Below are 23,657 nucleotides of genomic sequence, written 5' to 3' on the forward strand. Positions count from 1 at the left end.
GCCCCATGCACTGTCTGCTCAGCACTATGCTTCTACTCACAGGGTCTGAAAATGACCTGCTCCTTGTATCTTTGGGGCAGAGCAGGGACCCCAGAACACTGCTCCCGTCTCTGCTGCTGGCAGACCTCTGCCTAGCCACCAGGACCTTGGTCTTAATCCCTGTACCTCAGTTCCCCCAGCTGTTAAATGGGGATAATACTCCAGTCCTTCACAGGTACAGTTAAAGACATGGCCCCACTCATCTTACAGGATGTCGTAGGATCTAGGGCTGGCTCCTCTCTGTTTTGCAGTCCTCTACTCTGCACCCCCCGCAACAGCCAGCGCTCAATGGGAAAGTCTCTGCTCCCCCTCCCTTGTGTTGGGTGGCAGTGACTGCTTGAAACCAGGTGCCCCTGGATGCAATGACTATCCATTGCACCTGCACAGACCTCTGTCATGCTAGGCACTGTGTGAACATAATAGAGACAGTCCTGGCTCCAAAGTCCTGTTTCCAATGTCAATAGATGCAGGCAGAAGAAGCTGTGATCACCTGCCCAGATTTTACATAAGCAAACCTGAGGCCTGGAGGGGAAGAGGGGACTTGCCCAAGTCTACACACAGCATCTGTGGCAGAGACAGGGGCTGAAACCTATGCTCTGCTCTTTGGCCTCAGTTACCTCACCCTCCTTCTCCCTCTTCCCTGCAGGTGTTACACATGGGACTGAAATATGTATCCAGACAAGAACCAAAGCAACACATCACCAGGCACAGGGTGACAGGTTTAACCTTTATTTAGGCACTTGACTCCAGAGACAATGAACACACAGGAGGGAGCAGACACTGAGTGACAGAGTAGGGCTGGGTCCTGTCCACAGGTGACTTGGAGCTGGTGTGTGTGTGTGTGTGTTGTGGGGGGGAGGGCACAAAGGGTCTGGCTCTGGGTGCACCTCATGGAGCTGGTGGTCACTGGGGAAGGTAATCTCCAACTTTCCTGCTCCACCTGTGCAGATATACAAGCCAATGGACTTGCTATCACCACAACAATCCACAGCTATCACCATAACACCTCCAGGCCAGGCCTAGACACCAAGGGAGCTCTGTGGGGCTCATTGAAGCAAGAGACAAGCAGACAAGCTGCTGTAACCCTTTTTCCATCACTCCAATAACCCATGGGAGGAAAAATGGACTGAGATTCGACCATGTCTTGTCCCTGTCTCAAGCCCTGAAGGAGATCTGTAAAGTGATGGACAGAGACAGGCTGAAAATGTTTGAAGGTGAAGAAGAATTTGAAATTTTCTGCTGCTTCTCCCCATATAAATCCAGGCTCTGTCTAGCCTGAATAGCTGCCCTAATGTGAGAACCCATGAAATGACATCACAAGGAGGGTGAGCAATGAGAAGGCGGAAGGAGCCAATTCTTATCACAGGGGTTGAACTCCAATGACTAATTAACATCCGGGAGAAAGGAGGCTTTTGTTAAAGACCAGCAGCCCGGGGCCCAGTCCTTCATATCAGGCTTGAGCATTTACCAACTCCCTAAAACAAACCAATGGAGGCAGACTGGACCTTTCTGATGTTTTACATTTGAAACAAGCAGGGAAATACTGCCTTTTACACACACCTCCTGCAACCAGGAAAATAAACCCTCTTTGTAAGCCCCTGCCAGGCCCCCTGGGCAGGGCGGGCAGGCCCCTCAGGTACAGTACCACCCCCACTTTGCTGAGGGCACAAGTGCTGTAGAAGGCACTGGCTGTGTGTTGCCTGCACGTTCTAGATGTGCTTGCCTTGCAGGCTCTGCATTGAGGCACCAGCATGCCCAAGCTGGCTTTAAACCTACCAGTGCAGGGACCTGTGCATGTCCGGAGCTCAGTGTGGGCTGCCAAACCCACCCAAGAGCACCTAGTACCTCCTCCCATGCCCCTTCTGTCCCCCCAACAGTTTCTTACTCACTGAGCCCTGAAGGATGGACACACCTTGCAGCCCCCTTTTAGTGAAAAGCTTTTACTCATGTCCAGGCATGCACACACCCTCCTAAACACACATAGAGCAGTTTGCTTTGCTCTCCAAGGCCTCCACACTTGATCCTTAGTTTCCGGGAGGGAGGGAGCAAGCCATTTATCTATGTCCATTTAAGTGCCAAATCAGGCAACTTCCTGAGCTTCCCAAACAAACTCAAGTGCTGAAACCCCCAGCACTGCCCCCTGCCCCCTTTGCCCCCAGAAACATGGTGCTACCTAGCCAGCTCAGGTGTAGAAGGCAGCGGGGAGACTTCCACTGATTACCCTGGGCTGGGGCCTAGCTCTGTAACCCTTAGCCCCATGTCTGAACCCCCATCCCCAAAGCCTCACCCTCCCTGGCTTAGCGGCCCCTCTCACATTTTACAGGTCACAAGGGAGCTCTCTGCAATGCCAGCCCTATGTGTTCAACTCCCACCACATTCACCAGCCTCCCACCCAGCACATGGGACTGCTCTGCAGGTCACAGGATGCTGGAGCTCACATGCCCCAGCAAAACCTAGCACTAGAGAGGAGTGCTGGAGCCCATACCCTCCCCAGTGCTGCAGGCTGAATGCCCCTGTCCCTGTCCAGGCACGGCTGGCCTCATGGAGTTAGGTGGTTGCAGTCACAAAGAAGACCATCTTGGAGGAGTACACTAGGTCCACAATGTAGGCGATGAGGTTGAAGTAGGTGAGAAAGGTCACACCCAGTTTGCTGTTCCATTGACAGTCGCTGTTGCAGGGGCTTGGCCTGGACACACCCTTGAAGCTGTAGTAGGGCCAGATGACTGCTGTGGTCAGGTACATCAGCACAGCCAGGGCATTGTAACCTACCAGGACCTTCTCCAGGGGGAAGGGAATGTAGGCAAGACACTGGCCAATGGTGAGGATGATAATGAGCAGTGTGAGGATGAAGCAGATGCAGTAGACTGCCATGGACCACTGCAGACCGGGCAAATGATAGTACGAATGGCCATTGTCCACAAGGGAGAAGATCAGGCAGGCCACGTAGGCTTCAAATACCTTCAGGAGGCCAGGCACTGTAGAGAGGAAGCTGCTGACATCTCCAGGCCGAGCCCTAGTCAGGCCCACCTCAATGGCGTAGGCGATGAAGCAGAGACAGGACATGGCGGTAGCTGCAGCCTGTCGAGCACAGACGCTGGTGGAGCATGTGCCATGGATGTAGACGGAGGGGTACACAATGGATGAGGTGAAGATCATGAGCGCTGCCAGCATGGAGAAGGCGGAGGTGAAGTCGTCCCAGGAGAGTGGGAGCCTGGGGAACAGCTCGGTCAGCTCCAGCACTATGATGAGCACTGTCACAGCAAAGCAAAAGCACCAGCTGAACATGCACCAGGTCCCATAGGGGCCTGAGAAGGCCTTGGCATTGGCCACCAGGCTGAAGGCCGTGCAGGACAAGAAGATCTCAAAGAACCGGGTGATCCCAACTGGGGAGATCAAGGAGCGGGCATTCATCCCAGTGACTGGCATGGTGCTCTGGGCACAGGAGAAGCCTAGCAGCTGATTCCAGCCCCAGGTGTTGCTCCCTCCTGAATTTCACCACCGGGAGGCTGCAGTGGGTTCAGGGTCCTCTGCCTTGTTGCGTGGCCCTGGCTGCACCCTGGCCTGCGTGATTCCTGAGCAGCTGGCACAGGTGCAGAAGGCTGCGTTGCTCGTAATGGAGTGTGGTGCTGATCGCTGGGTGGTTATGTGCCTGGTTCACCACCCCGCCCAGCTCCGTGTCAAAGGAGCTGAGTGCTGCCTGAGAGCTCTCTTATCTGGGCAACAGGGTGGGACCCACCCGGGAGACGGAATCAGGAAATAATAGTGACGATCCTGTGCCCTGCCCCAGCCAACACGGAGCAAGCCAGCGAGACACACCTTACAGCACCTGCCCTGCTCCCCTCCCAGTCCCTGTGCCCACCCAGCTCTGCCTTGCTGGTGCCCCTGAGCTGAGCTCTGCCACCCTCCCACTTGGTGCAGGACCCCCAGGAAGCCAGAGCTGCTTTAGCAGTGGCAGTGAGAGCTGTCAGGCCCAGCCCAGGATTCTCCAAGTTCAGCACAGACTGGTTCAGCCACACAGCCTGGCCTGGGGCCCAGGCTGGGAGGCAGGTAAATCATTAATAGCAGGATGGTTAAAGGGTAACTGTGCCCATGGTGATGCTGCGCTTGGCTGGGTGGGAGCCCCAAGTGCCAGTGTGAGTAGGAGATGCCTGGGCTTGCCCTGCACTGCCATGTGGAGCAGGGGAAGAGGCTCCTTTCTCCCCTGCCAGACAGGGGCCCTCGTGCCTGAGTCTGGTGGGTATGGTGAGGGCAGGCCTGGCTCTGAGCTCCCCCTGGCTCTCAGCAAGCAGAAGTGGCTCTACTGGGGTCCTCAGTTACACCCCTGCTGAGCTAGGGTCAGTAAGGAGCAGATTTTTATTCCCATTACCAAGGGGAAAAGGGGGGGGGGGGCATGAAGGCCGTGTGCCACGTGCCTCCCATGCCTGCCTGCCTCCCTCATTGAGCAGTGGCGAGGAGTGCAGGTGTCTGCTACCTGTGTGGGGGGCACTGGGAGGAACTACTTTTTTGTCAGAGGCACGCAGGGAATGGAGGCCTCAGGTTGTAAGGGCAAGAGCTGCTCTTCCAGCTACATGTTTAGGGGGTGGGAAATGCTGCAAAGGGAGGTCCGGAGCCTGTGGCTGGAGCCACATGGGCATTGGAGCCCTCAAGGGCGGAGTGCGGAGGGCTGGATTGCTACAGCAGCTATGTGAAGCTCAGGGGAAGGAGGGTACACAGGAGACACACTGTGGGGTGCAGGCTGAGAGGCTTTTACCAGGCAAGGTGCTTATCCTCTCCTTTATTGTCTCAGGGGTCTTCAGTCTCTGGTGCACCATCACAGCACTCCTAGCACAGAGGAGACAGGGCTGTAAGAGCATCAGGCCCTGGGAACTGCTAACTCCTTCATGCCTGCAGCTGTCAGGCCCTGGCTGCCTGAAGCAGCACCTGTAGCCTCAGCTAGATGGGGTATGAGGCCCAAACCAGGACCCCACTGACTTATAGTGAGTGGAGGAAACCTGCCCAAGCTGAACTGGGCTGAGCTGCTGAGGTCGGCCACCAACATGGGGCTTTGGTGGGTGGTTCTGTCAGCTGAGGGCACCGCAGGGTAGGAGGGAGGGCAGTTCAGGTGGGGCAGCAGGCAGTGATGGGCGGGGGGGGGCTTCCCAGGTTTACCTGGGATAGCCACAGCAAGCAAACGTGATGCTGCAGGGCTGGCTCCTGCCCCTGCCAGTGGGAAAGGCCAGGCAAGACCAGCCACCCATCGGGCCGGGGATAGGGAGCACTTCTACCTGCAGGCTGGCACTCAGTGACAAGTGGAGGCAGCTGCCCACTTCCCACCATGAAGCTCCATCTAGCTCTGTCACTGCAGCCTCCAAGCATCTTGCAGCTGGGACCTGACTGGTCCTTGTTGTGGTCCTGGCAGCAGGGGAAGATTTGTCCCTTTAGTAGAGGGTAAAGGGCATAGTGACCTCTCAGGGGCACACACGAACTGAGGCAGAGCCCAGGTGTCCTGAGGCCTCATCCCATGCCTTGCCACCTGCCCATTTTCCATTCTGGTTGCTAGAGATTCCCTTGGCAACAAACAGTGGGGTGCAGGGCAGGAACTCAACAGGGTAGACATTTTTGGCCCATTTGTCTGAGCAGGTAGCATAGCCATAACCCTGAAGCATCCTCCCAGTGCCCTGTCCTGCACTTGAACCTTCAGGAGCCGGGATGCCTCTCTGAGCAGCTGGCAGGCTGGATTTACTACTTTCTACACCAGTAGGTGCCCAGCAGTGTGAGGGGCCTGTTTTGGTTGAAGCAGCTGCACAGGAAGAAAGGATGCAGCAAAGACACACCACAACTTGCAGGGCAGGGCCTCTTCCCCAGCCCAAGGCCACCAGTGCTGTGCCTTTCAGCATCTGCACTTGCCAGGGGAGGTTGGTGCAGGGACCCTGCCTTGGGGTCCCTGGGAACACCTTGAGGCAGATAGCACTAGCACCAGGGAGCTGCCCCCTTCCAGTCCTGGACCACATCCTACACTCAGCTGCCTTCCCAGCCTGCAAACACTGCTGAGGACACCCATGCTGTAGGTCCAGCATGCTTTGCTTTGCTCCACCTGGGCACTCAGTGCTGAGATGATAGAGCTAGAGCTGCTGGGGCAGCATCTGTGCCAGGCTGTGGGGGAGATGGGGTAGGGAGGGCTAGAGAGCCTCTTATCAGCATCCCAGACAGGAGAGGAGGCAGGGATAGCTCCTCCTGGCTGCCCCTTCTCTCGTCACACAAGATGAGTGATGCTCAGCTGTGGCTGAGGAGATCTGGCTCCTGCCTTGTGGCTCAGGAGCTGCCCCTTCTCTCGTCTGGACAGAGGTGCAGGTGCTGGGCCATCCTTGCTCAAGCCAGGCCTGAGGGCGGGGCGCTATGACAAGATGTCCAAGCCAGCCTTGCTGAGGGCATTACCTGGGACAAAACCAGGGGGACACCCTAGTGCTGACCACAGGAAGAGGCCTGATGCCCCCCACCAGCTCTGTCTGCAAAGCATCTCAGCCCAGTGCTCCAGTCCTGGTCAGCCCCCAAGCCAGAAACTGGCCTGTGTTTCTGGGTGCTGTCTGGGGGCAGCCTCTGTTTGGAAGGAGACTCAGGAAGAAAGACAGGCCAGGCCAGGGTGAGGGAGGGTAGGGACATGTGGAATGACAGATGAGGCCCCATGAGGATGGTTTCCTGCTGCTGCCTCTTCTATGGGGCTGGACAGGTGCCAAGCCAAGGGTTCCAGGTTGATTTTTAATATGTGATCAAAGTCCGCAGGCAGAGTAAATCCCACAGCGCACTATACACAAGGGAGTGAACATACATACACTGCCCAGGGCTGGCTGAGGGAGGCTGCTGGCGATCACCTCAGGGACCCCTTTGGCTCTCCAGTTCCATGACAGTCATGCCCAGCCCAGTAAGTGCCACTCTCTTGGCATGGGGCAGCTGGCAGCTTCCCCCACTTCCTGTTCATTAGGATGGGACTTGGGCCCTCCACTCTGGCTAGCTCTAACCCTGACTTTCCCAACCAACCCTGCACCCTCATCCTCTAGGACCTTATAGAGGGGTTCTTCCACTGCATGGCAGAGGGCTGGCCTGATAACCCCAGGCATCCCGCATCCCACAGCAAGGAGGGTTGGCCCCTCAGACCAATAGTTTCCCCTTCCCCTTTCTCTCGCATACAGGGTCTCCTATCCTTCCCAGTGAAGGCCTGGCACTGTATCTCCCCTCAGCTGGTCCTACAGCCCCCAAGGGTCCAGCAGTCTCAGTGCAGTGCATGCATGGTGGGTTTTGCTCTTTCCTACTGAGGGAAGGGAAGACCAGTGCTCAGCTGCAGATCTAGGACTGCCCCAGCAAAGGAAGCAGTGTTTGGAGGTGGGCTGGCCTGGCACTGCCCTGGGAAGGGCTGGACCTCCATGCCCACTGCTGCTGCTTGAGGCCCCTGAGACCTGTCCTCTGGTGGCCTGGGCATAGGGTGCTCAGACCTGCTGGCCCCACAGAGGCAATGGGAACTCTCCAGAACTGAGGAGACACTTGTTGTGGAGCAGAGGAGCACATAGTATCAGGGGCACAACACAAAAGTCACTGGCAGTTGGGGTGCAGCTAGGACTAGCTTGGGGAAGTCCTAGTCAGGGGCAGCTGCAGAGTAGGGGGGAGAAAGGTGGAAGGGAGAAGGAGTGTCTGTGAGGCAGTGGTTGGCACAACAGTCCCAGCATCTCCATGAGCTGCAGCTTGGCAGTGAGGTCTTGGCACATTGGCAGAAGTGGCACCAGGCCTGGCTCCAGAGGGCACATGAATGGACAAGATGGCTGGGGCACTGGGACATTGAGAAGGGAGAGATGGGGACTGTCCAGAGGCCGGGGGTGGCTCCCAGCAGGAAGTGGGTGTGCTCCTCCCTGGTGCAATCAGTCCATGTGCCCTGTACAGGAAGAGGTGCAGGGCCACAAGGGCAGGGACACCTTGCCCTTGCTGCTCAGAGGTTGCTCTCCACCTCATCCTTCTCCTGCAGCCCATTGACAGGGCTGAGCGCCAGCCGGTTGCTCTCGTTCAGCCGCCGCACACGGTAGCTCTCGTAATGCATGTTGTGGGTGATGTCCTTCAGGTCCTGCAGGTGGGATCTAGGCATAAGAGGCAGAGGGTGAAGGGATAGGCAGGCAGCTGGGCACAGCCCTGCAAACGGAGTGCAGTGGGAGAGGTCCATGCACTGACCATGTGTGGCAGCGCCACCTTTGTGTCACCGGAGGGGGCGGGTCCTCCTAGCCACATGAGGGGCCCCACAGCTGGCCATGGAAAGCTGGTCCCAGCTCTCACCTACACTGCCCTCTCCTGTAGCAGCATCTGTGCCCCAGCAGTATCTGCCAAATGGATCCATCAGGGGCTGCTCCCTCCCCCCCCACTGCCCCCTTCTCCTGTTCCCACACTGCCCCTGGACTTCCTCCAACCCACACAGGAAGCAGAGATCCTTGCCAAGACAGTCTCCCAGGTTTCCACCCCACCACGCTGGGTGCAGGGCTCACCGGATAAGCAGGTCCCGCAGCATGGGGAATTCACAGTGGGATGGGTTCTCCACTGAAAAACAAGATGCAGAGAGCAGCTGGGACCCAGCCATCGGTGCAACCCTGTGCCCCAGCCACTGCATGCTAGGGCAGAGGCCACAGGACTCAGAGGTGCAGGGAAAGCCGATGAGCAGTATCCCCTGCCAGCCCCTCCCCACCCTGCCCTTTCACACAGCACCTGGGGCTCTTCCTTGGGGGACCAGACCCTGCCCTAGTCAGGGGGGATTCCCTGAGGTGGGTGACCAGAACTCATCCTGGAAACCTGCAAGGACAGAGTTGAGCACTAGGGGGCAGGAGACTCCAGGTTACTCCCCTGGCAGGCAGAGGTGGGGTGAGGGGTGAATCTCTGTAAAGCAGCTTCCTCTCCTGATTAAGTCAGGCCAAACTGGGGCCTCTTGTGTATGGAGAGAGCTCAGATGTGTGCGTGGGTAAACATGAGTAGGGCTCTAGGGGCAGGCACTGAGCAAGGATCACAGCAAAGGGTCCCCAGCAACACCCCAGCCCTGGGAGGTGCTAAGACAGGGGGCCCACTGGGAACAGGCTGGGCCTGGGGCTCTACCTATACATGTGAAGCTGTGTGTGCCAGGGGAGGTCTGGCACATCACTGCAGGGACTACCTGGGGGTGTCTGGGTTGAGAGGTCAGTGGGTGAGAGGGAGTGATCCAGCTATGTGCAGGCAGACACACGTGGGACTGAAGCTGTGCACATGTCAGCACACGCATGGAGCTCTGTAGGTGACAAAGAAGAGACCTGGAGGTGCACAGGCCTACGTTAGTGTGCTGCAGGCAGGCTCAGTGTGTGCCTAGCTGTTTGCATGCATACGCAGTGCATGGTGTATACCATACCTGAGGGCTCCAGCTGCTTCCTGTGCAGCCATCCCAGCCCCACCCCTGTATGCTGGGATGCAGCCTCTGGCTTGGAGTGCAGGCAGGTGGCAGCCAGGAGCTGTCATCAGGCCCTCTCCTGATGGATGTACCTGGGAGTGCCTTGGCTGGGCAGCTCCAAGGGCCTTGGATAAACGAAGAGGCCCTGGGTAGCAGTCTCCAGGGGGAGGCTTCCCAGGCCCTGGCTGACCTGCGGCACCAGCTAGGCATGGGGGAAGATAATGGAGAGGAAACGGGCTCTGGGCTAGGGTGCAGGCAGTGACTGTGGGTCCGGCCTGGGCGTGAGGCTTGGGAGCTGGGGAAGGTCCTGGCTCCAAGGGCCTGGCTTGCTGCACTTCCCTAGTGCTGCCAGGTTCCGAGTGGCAGGTTTACTGTGGCGGGGATGTGGGGCTGGAGCAGCTGTCCATGCGGAATGCCTGCTTAGAGGGGGGCCTCTGCAGGTGCATGGCCCATCCTGGGATAAGAGCAAGAGGCGAAGGGAGCTGGACGAAGCCCAGCTCCACCACACAGAGGGCCGGCGCTGACTGGTACCCAGGGAGCCCTGCAGTGTCACCCAAGGAGGGGGGATCAGCACAGGGACCCTCACTCTACATGGAGGAAACCCCCAGGACCTTGTGAGGAGCTAGGCCTTAACTGTGGGATCCTGGGACTGGCTGCAAGTGGAGCACTGCTTCAATAACTGGTTGCCCGGGGCTCTGAGGATCCACTGGCCTGACATGAGACTACCTGAGCTGAAGATTCTAGCTCCCTTGATGGCTCCCTGGAGCGAGTCTCATGTGCCTCCCCACACAGCAGACCTTGAGGGGACAGGCAGCCCTGCACTGCTAGCATGGAGCCCACAGGGATATGGTCCCTCGAGAAGACTGGTGGACAGGATCCCACCCTCATTACCAAGAGCCTGAGGAGCGCTCAGCTGCCCTCTCTGCACACAGCCCCACTCCCTGCCCCTTCCACACACGGCACCCGTTACCTTCAATGATCCCCCACTTGGTCTTGCGTCCCAGAATCCTCTTCCCATTGACCTGATGCTCCTGATCTGCTCCTACCACAGCAAAGGGGATTTTGTCCTGCATGACGAGATGGAGGCAGAATTGTTCTAGAGATGTCCTGGCACTGCCACCCAGGGCAGACCCCTCACCAGTGCTGCCATCCTGCTGGCGGGCACTGCAGCCCAGGTCCTGCCTGCTCAGGATAGGTGAGGTCACACACACACACACACACACACACACACACACACACACGGTCCACCCCCATCCCTGCCCCTTGCCCTCAGCCTGCCAGCACTCACTCGAATTTTATCGTTCAATATCCTCTCGTCTGGGTCCTCCTCAAAGTCTTCCTGTGGGTAGATGCTGATCCCATGAGCCTTCAAGTCCCTCTGGATCTGCAGGAGACAGAGTGCTGGAAACAGCTCTGGGCAGATGATGGACCTGGCTCTCTTCTACACTGAAGCTCCTGACAGTCTATGATCTTGCCTGCTGCTGACACTAGCCACCTTTGGGATGGAGAGTGGCCTCCACTGAACAGTATACAGTGACACCGCACAAATGCGTAGTGCTGTAGTAGCTGATTTTTCCAGGGGAAATTTGGGGTGGCTGGGGTGAATGACAGCTGGAGCTGGTATCTGGCTAGGACACAAGGGTACTCAGCCTCACCTGGCTGTCAGAGGCTGTGGGATGTTTAAGCACCCACAAGTGGATGCTGCCTTTTTGCCCACTGCTATCAGAGCCTTGCCATAAGGTGCAAGGCACTAGGGTTGCTTTGACCGCAGGAAACCCAGGAGTGCCTTAAGCTGCTGGCCTTAGCAGGAGGCAACTAACAACACACAGCAGCTCTCCTGACCCAGTTGTTTGGGGCACGAGCTGAGTGCACTGGCCCTGCTCGGTGCCTTTCACATGGCCAGCTCACCAGGAGGGACATCTCCCACAGACAACACCCCTCCTTGGTCAGCCTCTGAGGTAGAGCTGCTTGCCCTGTTGGATGGCCTTGGAAAGTCCCCCTTTGTCCTGCTGAGGCCTCTCACCCGCTGCTTGAACTCTGCCCGCTCTTCCAGTGTGAGGGTGTCTGCTTTGGCAATCACAGGCACCACATTGACAATCTTGCTCAGCCGCCTCATGAACTCCAGATCCAGGGGACGCAGCCTGGGGGGAAAATGGACTGGTGATTGCCTAACACAGCCAGAAAGGGCAGCGGCATGACTTGGGGGGACCATATTCCAACACTACCTTTCCCTATTCCCCACACCCCAGGGAGGCTGGACAGCAGCCCAGCTCCAACCCTGGGAACAGCAGGCCCAGGCCAGGTGGGAACAGACCCCAGGGCTTGGTAACAACAGTTACAGCATGGGCAATAGCTAAGCAAGCTTCCCTTCTAGCCCCTGGCCATAGGAGCCTCCCCAAAAGAGGAGGAGGGACCAAAGTCAGTCCTCAGCCCATTTGCTGGGAGGGTAACTGGACACTGTGTTCATGGGCACAAGTAATTGCCAGTGGCACCAGATTTGGCTACTGCTGACCTGGGCAGGTGTCAGAGTAGAAAGGAAAGGCTGCCAGTCTCTCAGCAGCCAGGCAGTGCCCTCCATGGGGCTCAGCTCTCACACCTTGGGATTTAGGCAGGAAGGCCCCACCGAGCCAGGCCGATCCCCTCCAGCCAGGGCTCTCGGATTCCTGAAGGGGGGTCGGTCATGGGGATGCCTATTGTCCATGCTAGCTGCTGTCTGCCACCCACAAACAGAGGGCAGGAGCGTAACAGCAGCTTCAGGACAGGTATCAGAGGGAGTGGGAAGGCTGAGAGTGCCAGTCCTGTCTGAGTGGGCAAAGCAGGAGTCTGGAGGCAGCTCTGGCTGAGGGGAAGAGTCTGCTCTAATTGAAAATAACAGAGATTCTTTCCAGCTACTCAGGTATGAAAAGTACGGAGGCCCTGGAGGAGTTGGAGGCTCCTCAGCACCATGGTTGCCAGTCCAGCTGGCTACAGGATCTCAGCTGGTGCACAGTCCCCAGTGCTCCCTGCCCAAAGCCCCAGGGAACCAGCCTTGGCAACGAGGCCCCTTCTCTGCTGCCTGGCAGCACAAGGGCATGGTCAGGAAACCCACAGCCTGGCTCACACTCAGCCCCCTACCCTGCTGCACTAGGTCTCTGTGGCACAACCATGCCTGGTGGCCACTGGCCACTGGTACTGCTTGCCAGCAGCTTGCTTTGGCATCTAGGCTGATAGCTATTGTGGGGATCTATGGAAGTTGAGCAGCATGAGGGACAGGTAAGCCAAGGTGGTATCACTCGGAGCAACCTGAAATCCTTGAGACTTCTGTCCAACCCTGGGCAAGGACATGCCAGCCAGCAGTACAAACTAGCTCCATGCTTCCCCACCTAACAGCCCCCCAGTCTCAGCTCCCCCAAGGCCCATTTGCCCCATGAGGCTGCTGCATTGGGTCTCAAGTCCTGGCTTTGCTACTGTCCAAAATAAAACCTGCCTGACTGGTTTGGCCCCTACCAACCGGCCTGCATTTGGATCCTGTCAGGGTTATTCATGTATGCGCAGGTAGGAGAGGCAGATAAAGGATCAGGAAACAATGGGCCTAGTGTGAAGAGCCAGGCTGCAGTTTAACCCTCCACGAGTCTGCCTCCCTCTGGGTGTCACAACCTGCAGTGAGCCCTACAGAGCACAGCAGGCACTTCTCCAGGACCCGATGTCACACTTCTGCCACGAGGGGCTGGGAGACCAATAGGGCAGGTGGCTTGAAGGTTCAGACCACACTTGCAGAGGGCTCAGTCCAGCAGGGCACTTCATCCTGGGGAACTGGCATAGAGTGATCACAACTCACCAGTGGCCTGTGGGTGGCACAAAGTACACACAGCTGTGGACCCTGGTGTCTGGGATCTTCTGCTTGCGGCTGATGAGAATCTCCTCTCGCAGGTACCTCTCATATTGCTCGTTGATGTATTTGATGATGGGATCCCAGCTGGGCAAAAGGAGAGGTGTATGAGTGCATCTCCCAGGAGCCCCGGGATCCATGAAAATGGCACCCAGAGGAATCACTGCACCTGCCCTAGGATGGCAGCTGTCTCTGGGGCAAAGGGCAGCAAGGTGTGGCAGAGATGAGTGTCATATAACACTCCAGATGGACAGCGTAGCGGCGTTTAGCCAAAGACACCCAGGCAAATCCCCATCTCTCACAGGCAGTATCCCAAGAGTGCTGCAGCCCTGCAGGGCACGGAAGCATTCAGCTCTGGGGTCTCTTGTTCTCGGGGCCCGGGGGGGGATCAAACTCCTGTGGCCTAAGGGTGGTTGTGTCCACCCAGCCAAGAAATGATGCTCTGGAAGCAGAAGTTCAGGTCACCAAGCACCAGCTGCTGGGACATTTCAGCTCTCCTGTCTCCTGAGCAACCCTCACAGGCCACTTGGCCCTTTGGCCTGGCTTCCTCCTGTGTCTTCTCCTTTGCCTTCCCCTTAGAACCCTCTCCAGGCAGGTGATACCTACCCCATTTCCTCCCCACCTCACTCAGCATTCATTTGTGGGCCCCTGAAAGAGTGGGTGGCCAGGGAGAACTTACCAGTTTTCATTGTTGATCTGGTCCCCGAATCCTGGTGTGTCCGTCACAGTCAGCTTCATCTTCACGCCCTTCTCCTCGATAACTAGCAGGGGCAGAAGGGCAAGGTCAGAGGGGTCTCAGCAGCCCCGTCCCCCTGCATTAGATGGGCACTTGCACAGAGCCCCTGAGTGCCATGGTTTCTGTCCTCACTTGGGCTGAGGTGTTTCCTCGAGCAAGAGCTGAGTGCCCCAGGCCAAGAGGAACAGGCTGCTCTGAGGCTGGTGAGGTGCCCTGGTGACAGGGAAATGCCTTAGCTGCTGGGGACAGTTTGAGCATGGGGAATGTCTGGCCCCTAGGACATTGGCCATCTGTGGGGTGGAGAAAGCAGTAGCTGCACTGCTGCAGGCCTTGCAGGCTTGTTACCATGGAAGAGGATGGTGGGCTTGGGGCCTGTTCCTCCCAAACACAACAGCAACCAGTGCAAGTGGGCCCAATGCCTCACTGCCCTCTTACGCACAGCAGCTCTTCTAGGGCTCACTTTGAGAGGGCAGTTATGGGAAGACTGCGCTGCAGGCTCACAAAGGGGCCTTTGTCTTTGAGGGCAGTGCACCCTGCTGAAATGGCTCAGGAGAGATGAGTGAGCACCAGCCAGAGAGAAATGGGGGCTGTGCTCCGGACCTCCGGAGAGCACAAGGTGGGGAATGGTTCTAGCTGGGCCTCAGGAGTGGGTTTAGGGCTGTTACAGGTTCTGGAGAGATGGGGAGGGACCCAAGGCCCCGGAAGGGTGGATGTTTGAGGAGAGGGTGCTGTGGGGCTCCCAAAGGGGCAGGCAGATGAGGAAGATGAAGGGGCCTCGCTGGGGGCTCACCGTGGGTAACCGACTGCAGCTGTACCGTCTTTGGGATGCGTTCCTCGTGCCTGGGAGTGGTGGCCTTGCAGCTCACCTTCGATTTGAAGAGGGTGTTCACCATTGTGGACTTGCCAAGGCCGCTCTGCCCTGTGGGGGAAAGCAGGGGGAGATGAGGGCTGCTGCCATGTGGGACCTGGCAGCCTAGCTGCAGGGGGAAGCGTGTGGACAGCTCTGGAGGGGGAGCTAGTTTGAAGGGCCAGATGGGATCTGGGGTGCACTCCCCTCCTCACCAGGCATTCACCCCAGGGCCTACAACTTGCCCTTTCCAAAGGCCATGGCTGTAGGGTGCACTCCAAACAGGACCAGAGGACTAGAAAGTGGGCAACAGGGGCCATGGCTCTGACACAGTGAGGAGTTGGCCAGCAAGGCACCAGCTGGGTCACTCCAGAGCGTGGATCCTTAGAAGCACTGCACCCAGCAGACCCCAGCCTCTCCTTGCCTGGGCATGAGGCAGGAAAGCACCAGCCCCTGCTCCCTTCCCTCTCCTCAGCTGGCCCATCCACCTGCACAGCCTGTCAGGTATTACGTGAGGTTCTCATGCAGCCCAAGATGTCCTGGGGTCCCTTAATAGCTTCACCCCAAAGATATGCCCACACCCCCTTGGCCCAAGGTCTTTAGATCTTCTCAGGTGCCTCCCAAACCCCTGCACCACAGCCCCTGCCTGTGGGACTAGAGGATGTCCCTGCTCTTTCCTTAGACTCTCCATGTGTTAGCCAATGCAGCCAAAAGGCTGGGGAGACCCAGAGAGGCCTTAGCAAACCCAGCTGTCCTACCAGCCACTGCAAATAGGGCTAGGAATGCTACACAGAGGCACAGTTTGCATCTTCCCTTAGTATGGCAGGAAGCTGGCACAGGGGAGCATAGGGCACTCATGCCCCAGGACACAGACACAGCTGCTGTCAGAGGCCCAGGGAGCTCAGGGAAGTGTTAGCACTGAAGGGCAAGAAGTGGCAGAGGTGGGAAGTTCACACGTGAGTTAGTTCTGGCAGCAAGACCCCTTTGGCCTGGGAAGAAGAACTGAGAGCAACCTGGATGAGGAGGATGAATTGTTGCAACCTCGGTGCCCAGTCACCTCACTCACTTCTACAGCTTCAGCCAAGTCCCAGAGCATGGGCATTCACTGCCAGCCTGACATGCCTGTGGTTGCCCACCCACTCCCCCTGACACTCTACCCTGCACTGTAGCCATTAGTTCCACCAATATCCCCTTTCTCCCATCCCTCTTCCCTGGCCACCTCCTCTATAAGGCTTCAAGCCTCGTCTCTACGGCCCTTCCATAGAGAGCCACGTGATGCAATAATTGGTTAGGCTCCTTTGGTGCTATGACAGCTTTGGGACTGTGGACAGCAGGCTGCTTCCTTGGAAACCAGTCATTCACCCTAAATAAATACACCCAGCACAAAAGAGCTGGAGACCATGGTCAGCTCCTAGTGAGTTTCCTATGCCACCCAAAATCTATGGCAGAACCTGCCTCTGCAGTGATGCCCAACCTCAGGTGGCATAGGTATGGCATGTGGGAGGCAGGAGAAAGCAAGCAGAGGGGACAATATAGAACCCTAAGCTAGCATCATGTCAAGCCATGAAGATGTGACCAGGAGCCACAGACTCTCAACAGGACTGTCCTCCCCCCTCCCCAGCCCCAGACTTATACCAGCATAGAGAGGAGAACTGCATGGCTGCCAGGTGTCCCCAGAGGCACTTGGCTGGGGAGGAGCACACATACATGGACAGGCACCTGTGTAAGAGGAGCAAGCAGGCGTGCTTGCAGATTGGTGTCTGATGATGCATGGAGATGAAGGGGCATGTGTGCATGTATGAGGGATGCACATGGGAAGATGGGTGGATGTCAAACTGCTTTCAGGTGTTGCCCAGTGCTTATTCTAATGCAAGGCAGCAGGCACTGCAACTGTAGGGAAAAGAAGGGTGATCAGAGTGATGTGCCATGACAGTGTGTTGGATGACAGACCAGCCAGAACTAGACATGACTGTGTAGTTATGGCAACTGGATGATCTGCATTTGGGACCGTGTCTAATGTCTGTTTCTAGACATGACAATGTGCGAGATACCCACCCTTGTGGTAATGCCCTGGCCAGTGCTCTTTCAGCATGGGCTGAGGATTCAGGACGGCCAGAGTTGAACCTTCCCCAAGCAATGTCATTTCCTACCCTAGCTTCTCCTTTCCCTGCTGTGCCAATGGCCAGGGAACATGCATAATGATCGCACTGTAGAGCAGGGCACTTGCATTTTCACAATCAGCTCCTTTCCTACATTTTTTACCAGTAGAGATCATGAAACCCACAGTGCAGCAGGCCAGGGCTGAGGGAGAGACTCAGCCTCTGCTCAATGGATAGAAAGGCAAAGATCTCCTAGGCCCTGCTCACCTGAGCTTTGGAGTGCACTGCATGCCAAAAAACAATGTCAAGACACAGCAACTCCAGCTGACACTGTCCAGTAACAAATGGAGCAGTCAGCTCATAAACAGGGGGCACCACTGAAATGTCAGAGGTGAAGGCATTGCCAGCAAGCCTCTGCCACATGCCTCTGCCACTGGGGTTGACCATGTCTTCCCCCAGACATGTCCACTCCCTTCCTGCCTCACGGCAGTGGGATCACTGCCCAGTTCTTGTTCACCTGTTTCCCCCCAACTCTTGCTTGTCTTCCACAGCCATCACCCACAGCCCATCTTTCCACACAGCCTGAGCCGAGACACCTGGATAAACAGACCAAAATTTCAGCAGGGATGTCCTGAGTAAAACTCATGGAATCAAATCAGCAATCAGGACAAATGCTCCCTGTTGTTGCCTGCGGCCTATCAGAGCAGTTGATTATTTTTCGGGTGACCGCCTGATATCCATCAAGCAGCAGTTAGAGGCCAGGGTCCAGTGAACTTTTGATTCTTGCTCCTGTGAAATGGGTCAGGTGTGTTGAACGGTTGTGGGCACTGTCCAATAGGAAGCTGCAGTTCAGGTGCATGTCAGAGATAAGGAAGAATTCCCCACCCCTCCATACATACACCTTTCTGAAGAACCATGTCTTTTCCAGAGGGTTAGGCCTTCTCTGACTGACACCACACAAGGCCCTATGAGGAAATTCTGCAGGAGTCCTGGAAACCAAGAGATTTACCAAAGGATTTCAACTATTTGCCAGCAACACCTCCCCCCTGACCAACACTCTCCTAGGCACAGGCTTGGGAAAAACAGATCTCTCAGGTATCTCTTTGTAACCCAAGGCAGAAAAGAGGTAGGGAGATTGGTAAGGAAGGTAGGTCTTGCCCTAGCGTCTCCCCCTTTCTGCTGAAGTGCATCACTGATAGGGTTGTCTGTGAACAGTCTCTAAATCATCTAATCAATCAGCTGACACAGAAATGAAGCTGGTTGAGTGTCAGGGCATCACTAGCCAGGAACCAGTTGAAATCCATCAAGCAATAGCCCACTGTTGTTTCATATTAGCAATGGATCAAACTGGTGGGAGCAGAGTCCTCACAGGTTCTCCCCATGCAGGTATGTTCAAAAGCAGGGAGTCTAGGATATAACAGCTCCCAAGAAGTGCTGCTTCTTGTCCAAGAAACAGTGCATATGGAAAAGGCCATGAATGAAGAGAGGACCAGCGTGTTCACTACATAGTGGTGGGGCAAGGGAGAAGCATTCTGGCCAAGGACACCAGGACATATCCCCACCCTCCTGAAAGGTACTTGGGGATCTTCAGAGCAGGCAAATCCCTGTTAGTTCAACCTCAGGATACCAAAGTTCTCCAGCTAGTGTGAAGTGCAGGCCCTCTCTGTGCTAGAGGAACCAGATGTGTTCACCAGCATTTGGACTCCAACACCTGTGCGCCCATTTGCAGACATGCTCCCAGAGATGCCCAACAGGCACAGTACCCTTGGATCAAATCACAGCATGCCCTTGGCTGTATCAGTATCCACCAGATTTAACACTGCAAGTGTGGCTAGGGCACAAATCCTCCTATTTCTGCAAGCTAACCAGTCACTGCAAGTGGGGCCTTTGCCCAGCGGTCGCACTCGGCACAAGCCACTCGTTGTTTCGAGCAGCACTGCACAATGCAGGGAGGGACCTGGTGCCTCAGACAGTTCACCTAAAACCACTCTGGCTCCCACAAGACTGCTTTAAATCTCTCCTCCAAGGCACTCCTTCAGGGTATGGCTCTGGGAACCGTTGCATGGCTACCTGGGAGGTACAGCACAGCACAACTGCCAGTGAAGGGCAGAATACCCCTGGAACAGTGGAGGCAGGTGACACACGAAGTCCTTCCTGCCAAGCCAGATCCCAACAGCTTGTTTCTCTAGTGAGATGCCGCTACAGTTTATTTGCTTTGAAGGGCGGACAAGCAAAATTGCCTGTGCTGGAACCTGAAACTGAGGATGGGAAATTAACTACAGATCAGACCTCTGAGCCATCCCCTGCCCATGAAAGAAGCAGCTAACTCGTCTCCATTTCACACATACCTGAGGGTGGGACAGAGCTACTGCAGTGCTAATGTGAGAGGACAAGCTGTGAGACCACAGCAGGGAAAGCAGCTCTGGTGTCAGGTCTGCCAGGCTGATGAGCAGTGGATGGGTTTTGTGAGAAGCACAGAGGCTGCACTGCATGGCTCTGCACATGCTGCAGAGGCAGCCTCAGCTCCTTGGAGCTGTGACAGTACAGCACCAACGCAAGCTCTGCATTTCCCTCAGTCATCATCAGTCAGGCTTCCTAACTGGGCTGCAAAGTCCTTGGAGCTCTGTTTCCCGTGCCTATGTCTGCGTGTGTGCTAGGAGGGAACAGTTTTCCTGCAATACGTTGCCTTTTGGCCTGTGAGCCCCATGCAGCCATTGGAGTGGTGCGCTGGGAGATGCAAGCTCACAAAGCCAGGGGCAGGGGAGCTACACCTTGCCATGGCCTGGGGTGGGGCAGGAGGGTGGGGGGCAAGTCAGAGCTGGGTATCCCCTTCCCTCTGGCTGCCCTGACAAAGGAGCCCCATTGTGCTGGCTCTAGAACAAAGCAGCCCTTCTTCTCATGCCCATTGCTTCCTCTAACAGGCAGCTAATGCCCCCACTCCCTCCCTCCAAGGGCCACTGGCAGACATGTCATCTGCCAAAAGAGCAGTAGGCACTGACATGGAAGGGCAATGCATGAGCCTACAACCTGCCTGGCTGCAAAGCTGTGGACAGACATAGTGTTGCCCACCAGGGAGGGGGCTGCTGGTCTCACCTGCCCTTGTTCATGCAACATGCCTGTGTCACCAGCACCTGAAACCCACCCCATCAAGCAGGTGGTGGTGAGGCTCCCCCAGACCACTGGAAGGAATGGTGGGGGCTATGGCAGTAGAGGGAACTAAAGACAGAGGGTATTTGGGTTCTGGGTAAAAAGGGTGTGAACCCCACCTGCTTCTAACTGCAGTTTTAGTGATACTGCAGCCTTGCAAGCTGTGGTGACATGGGATCTTCCACAGCACCACCATTCAACTGGAGTAATTGTCCAGGGGTTTGGTCAGAGCCCAGGTCCACTGGGGCCATCTTGAGCCTGCCGTGAGGCTGGTAGCAGCATGGTGCACAAGGAGTTCACTATGGCTATGCAGGGCAGTCCCAAGTGCAGCAGTGCTCAGCATCACACTGGGGTGGAGCCTGCCAAGGCACTGGAGACATGGTGCCTGGGGAGGAGAATCCTGAATGGAGTCACCCAGTTAGAAATGACACAAGATTGACTTGGTAGCATCCCAGATTGCCTGTGGCTGAGGGCACCCCAGTCAGACAGACTCCAGCCAGGCCCCAGGCACAGCATCACAGAAACACCTTCCATCAGAGCTGCTGGTGTCCAGCACCTCCACCCCAAGCCCAGGCATTAAGGGTGCCTGCATGTTCAAGGGGGTTCTGGAGAGGGAGCTGTTGAGCTACACATAACTGCCAAATGCTCTCTCCTCCAGGAAGGCTGCAGGCTGAGGCAGGCATGGCCCCCTGCCATCCATGGTTGTGGCTGCATCCCTGAAGCCTGGCGCTAAGGGGCCCTTCCCCTTGCAGGCCAGCTCACTGAGCACATGCACAACCCCAGGAGGGCCTGCCTGGCTGGAGGGGGTTCCTCTCCTCATCACAGGCAGCTCTACTCTCCTTCTCTCTCTCCCTTTTAAGTTGAAATGTCAAACTTGTCCACATAAAAATTCCCTGGTCTGATTAGAAACAGATGTACAGCCCCCCGAGGCAAGCAGAGGCTGCACAGCTGGAAAGCCCTCCACTTTTATGTCCCACTTTGTAGCCAGCTGCTCAGGCTGAAAATGCCCGGCTCCTCCACAGACACTGCTGGGCCCCGACCTTGCAGCCCTCTTGGGCGAGTAAAGGCGAGTCAGAAGCACAGGGTAGGAGGGGTGAGGGTTGTGTAGTGGCTTGTCTTTCAGCAGCAGGTCAGTCAGCCCTTGTAGCTCTGGTCAAAGGCCTGAGGGTAGCAGATGAAAAGGAAAAGCACTCCCTCTGATGGCACCTCCCATGGTACTGGGGGGGCAGCAGGGGTGAGGAGCAGGGGCTGGCAATTCACTAAGGAGTGATGAGATGTGTGGGAGAGCACAAGCTCATGAAGCCCTGTCCCTTCCCATAGCCTCTTCATCCAATACACTGCTCACATTTCACTCCCTCTGCAGGTTTGACCTCAGCATCTGCTTCCACCCTAACTGCCCTGTGGAGGAAACAAGGTCCTGCCATGTGTATGTGTGTGGGGGGGGAAGAGAAGAGGAGGAAAGGGTGCCTGGGAGTCAGAGTGGAGGTGGGATTGTGAGGGGCCCTCTCCTTTTCCCCTGCTCTGGGAAGCACAGTAGTACTAGGCCTCCAGAGCCCGGGACAGAGTCTCTCTACAGCCTACACTGGCTCAGGCACTCAGTCTTCCCTCTACCTAGCAGTCCACTGCCAGCTTCCAATGGGCATTGTCTAGGAGCCTGGTCTCACAGCCTAGCAGAAGAGATCCAGGTACTAGATCATGGCTGTCAGCACAGCATGAAGGCTGATCCTAGGTGGCACATACAATAGGAGTCCAGTAACTTGGTCAGCAAAATGCTCCTTGAGGCTGCCCATGGCACATGTCTGACCCCGTGTCCACCTCTACTTGTCAGTGTTAGTCAAAGGCCAGCTCAGGTCCATTCCGCTCTTTCCAGACCAAAGCTGTTTAAAATGGCTGGATGCTGCAAGGCATGAACGTGCAATGCAATGCTGGAATTGCCCTGGGTCCCCGCCATGGACTGAGACTATGATCCCTCCAAGAGGTTTGCAAGGCTGCAGTGCAGAACACCCCTGTAACCCAGTGGCAAACACAGCTCATGTCCAGCCACTGCAGAGCAGCCAGGCTTCTGTCCTGAGGCAGCAAGTCCAGCAGCATATACCCTTCTCCTCAAAATGCTGCCCCCTCCCAGGCTACACATCAGTCAAATTCTACACCACTTCCCACCCCAATGATAGCCTTGCTCCTGAAGCTAGAACAGCTCTGGGATACTGCAGACTTCATTCCCCTGAGTCTATTTAAAGTGGAAAGAAGTGCACACTAAGCCACTGATTCTGAAGCCCCCTGCACTTCAGACCCTGAGATCCACATCCAGGGCTCAGACCCAACTCCTTTTGCTAAGAAATACTTTGTCCATCTTTCAAATCCCCACCCCCCCAATGATCTAGAAAGCCCAACTCTTTTTCACTTGCTTCCTGGCTCCTCAAGTGCTTGGAAGGATCCTTTGCAATTTATCTGAGCCCCTTGTGTGTTGTTCTCTCTGCTGCTCTTAACATTGCTTAACCTTCTTAAAAATATGTTATCCTCTAATCTTCCCTGTCCTCCTCTCGCTGATGTTTTATGCTTTGCAGAGCCATCCTTCTTACTGGATTCCCTTTTGGCATCTCTACATTGGCTTGTTTCTCTTGATCTGGGAGTATTTATTGCTAGATGGAACGCATGACAAAGGCTTCAGAGAAAGCTCCGTAGAAACTTGGCTGGGTTCAGTGCCAAACTGGGGCCTGCTGAGAGAAGATTCTAGGTGGTGGGGGGGGGCGGGAGGTGGTATGAAGCACTGAATACAGATGAAACAGCAAGACTGGGGTCCAAAGCAGCTCTGAGTTTTGGGGAGTTTGGATCTAGATTGAAACTTGACCAGATGCGGGAACAATCAAAATAGTGGAGACAAGGAGACAGCCGATTTAAAAGTTAGAGCAATACAGTGGATTATAATGCTCCAATAGCTTGGGATTAATGGGCCAAGTGAACAAAAAGATGGTTAGAACTCCATTGCCAGAGGAAACAGATATCTTGGCCCAGATCCTTAGATGGAGTAAGGGTACAGCTCCACTAAAGGTAGGGGAGCTTGGTTTCTTTCACCCACTGGAAAGCTGGCCCTTTTTAAAGGGACAAAGCTACTGACAGTGACATTCAAGCTTTGTAAAAACAAGGCTTCATAAAACCTAAAAATGCATCTTTCACCATTACACGGTTATTAAAAGCCATTTTGTGGCTGGGCTTAAACATGCCCTGTGGACTACCTGCAGCATCCCTTTCTGTCCCCAAGTACCAGCGAATGGCATTGGCCAGTGTGGGTCACTTGTCAGGGGGTGTAAATGCAAGGAAGAAATAAAGAAGGGCAAGAAAGGAGCTGGGGTATGTGAACTGCTGAAGTCAGATACAAAAGTTTTTTTTTGTTTTTTTTTTTAAAAACAAGTGTGGCCATCATAATGGCAGGTTTTCCTTTTAAGTACAGATTTCACACAGTATCAAGTGACTGGTCTGTGTGCTGAAGTCTGATCTGAAAG

General features: G+C 55.8%; 2 protein-coding genes across 5 annotated transcripts in view; both read right to left on the bottom strand.

Moving 5' to 3' along the window:
- Positions 1-752: 752 nt before the first annotated feature.
- LOC102570470 (myeloid-associated differentiation marker homolog) lies at positions 753-6,674 on the bottom strand. The gene has a single exon (XM_014598927.3). The coding sequence runs from the start codon at positions 3,463-3,465 to the stop codon at positions 2,587-2,589; it is 879 nt and encodes a 292-aa protein (XP_014454413.1). The 5' UTR covers positions 3,466-6,674; the 3' UTR covers positions 753-2,586.
- An 86-nt stretch (positions 6,675-6,760) lies between these two features.
- Positions 6,761-23,657, bottom strand: part of SEPTIN12 (septin 12) — a 90,626-nt gene continuing 73,729 nt past the window's right edge. For 2 of the 4 annotated variants that reach the window (XM_059716979.1, XM_059716977.1), the window contains exons 5-11: positions 14,855-14,983; positions 14,008-14,089; positions 13,278-13,415; positions 11,484-11,601; positions 10,749-10,844; positions 10,431-10,527; positions 8,846-9,585 (exon numbers count right to left, since the gene is read on the bottom strand). In XM_059716979.1, coding sequence (XP_059572962.1) covers positions 9,368-9,585; positions 10,431-10,527; positions 10,749-10,844; positions 11,484-11,601; positions 13,278-13,415; positions 14,008-14,089; positions 14,855-14,983 — 878 coding nt within the window. In that variant the 3' untranslated portion in view covers positions 8,846-9,367. The other 2 variants (XM_059716978.1, XM_059716980.1) reach the window with 2 other exon arrangements.

The sequence above is a fragment of the Alligator mississippiensis genome, chromosome 13 (genome assembly GCF_030867095.1).
Source record: "Alligator mississippiensis isolate rAllMis1 chromosome 13, rAllMis1, whole genome shotgun sequence".
NCBI classification, from domain to species: Eukaryota; Metazoa; Chordata; order Crocodylia; family Alligatoridae; genus Alligator; species Alligator mississippiensis.

Excerpts from the sequence above, each read along its gene's own strand:
- LOC102570470 (XM_014598927.3), bottom strand. The coding sequence starts at position 3,465 with ATGCCAGTCACTGGGATGAATGCCCGCTCCTTGATCTCCCCAGTTGGG.